Source organism: Otolemur garnettii, unplaced genomic scaffold (assembly GCF_000181295.1).
Source record: "Otolemur garnettii isolate 467f Iridium unplaced genomic scaffold, OtoGar3 scaffold00025, whole genome shotgun sequence".
Taxonomy (NCBI): domain Eukaryota; kingdom Metazoa; phylum Chordata; class Mammalia; order Primates; family Galagidae; genus Otolemur; species Otolemur garnettii.
In genome coordinates, this window is record NW_003852420.1 from 14,582,434 (window position 1) to 14,583,755 (window position 1,322).

General features: G+C 53.0%; 1 protein-coding gene across 1 annotated transcript in view; it reads right to left on the minus strand.

Moving 5' to 3' along the window:
• NOL4L (nucleolar protein 4 like) overlaps positions 1-1,322 on the minus strand; it is a 129,082-nt gene that overhangs the window by 58,199 nt on the left and 69,561 nt on the right. The window contains exon 4 of the mRNA XM_003788087.3: positions 730-839. Coding sequence (XP_003788135.1) covers positions 730-839 — 110 coding nt within the window. The remainder of the gene's footprint in view (positions 1-729; positions 840-1,322) is intronic.

Here is a 1,322-nt window from a genome sequence, read left to right on the forward strand (position 1 = left end):
CCAAGTAGCTGGGACTACAGGTGCCTGCCACAACACCTGGCTATTTTTTTGTTGCACTTGTCATTGTTGTTTGGCAGGCCTGGGCTGGATTCAAACCCGCCAGCTCCAGTGTATGTGGCTGGCGCCCTAGCTGCTGAGCTACAGGTACCAAGCCATCATTTTTCTTTAAAAGACAGTCAGTCAGGCTATTTGCTTTGCCAAAGGGTCAGGAGATAGGGATACTGATGGGAGGGATTTTATTTTCATACGCTGTTTCCATGGATGGCTGTTGGCAAACCCCAGCTGGGGCGTTGTGGATGGCCAGGGAACCCCAGGGCTACCCTCCAAGGCTCCTTCTCCTGGTCTGTCTGGTCTCCAAGAGAGTGGCAGAGGCCATAGGCAGGTAGCCAGGGCCTCTCCCTCCTGCATCCTTGGGGCAGAGCAGAGGGAGAGCAACCCCAGGGTCAAAGTGTACAGCCCTTGCCCACTCCCCTGCTTTGCCCACTTTGGGCAAAGCTTTGTGAGGCTGGAGACCCTCAGGGCCATTTGCCCAGCAGACCCTCTGATGAGGAACAAATTCTTTCCTCTCTTTCCTCCCTTCTCAGCCTGGACTGCACAGCCCAGATAACCAGATAAGGACCTCTGATTTCCAGTGTGTTTACACAAGCTGTGGCCCCAAGTCTCAGAAAGAATCAACAATCGGGCAAGTCAGGACAACTCCAGGTCGGGTGGGGGAGACCACCACCTTACCTGTTCCTGGGAGTTCATCACGCGCAACTTCATCTGCTTCAGGTACGTGGAGGTGAGGGGCATGTTGTAATCGATAATCCCCGAGACCAGAGGAGATGGAGGCTCATTTTCTGGCAGAAAGAACAAAAGGAAACCCCTTTCAGTCTGTGCTATAGGCCCATCACCCACTTGGAGAACTGAGCCAGGAGCCTGTGGAGGAGGGAGTCACCTTTGAGAAGAGACAGGCTGGAGCTCACAGACTGGTGGCTCAGCCACTATATCTAGCCCATAGGTGTGGACTGCATGGTGTGGGAAATATTTTTCAGTGAGGTGCCCAGCCTTCTAGAGATTTCATATGATAAAAAATGTAAAACTTTTGCTTCTTTGAAAAATGGAAGATCTGACTACATGGCCCCCATTCTGAGCACAGCACTGCCTTTAGCTGGGTGTGTGCGCTCCACTTTGCCACAGTCCCCACCACTCCTTATCATAGTATACACCTTTGCCCAGTTACTTGCCAGGCTCCTGAAGGCATTTACATTTCCAACCCGGGTCTAAGCTCTCTTCCTGGTGAACACAAGCCACCCCCCCCACAACCCCCCCCCCCCCACAGC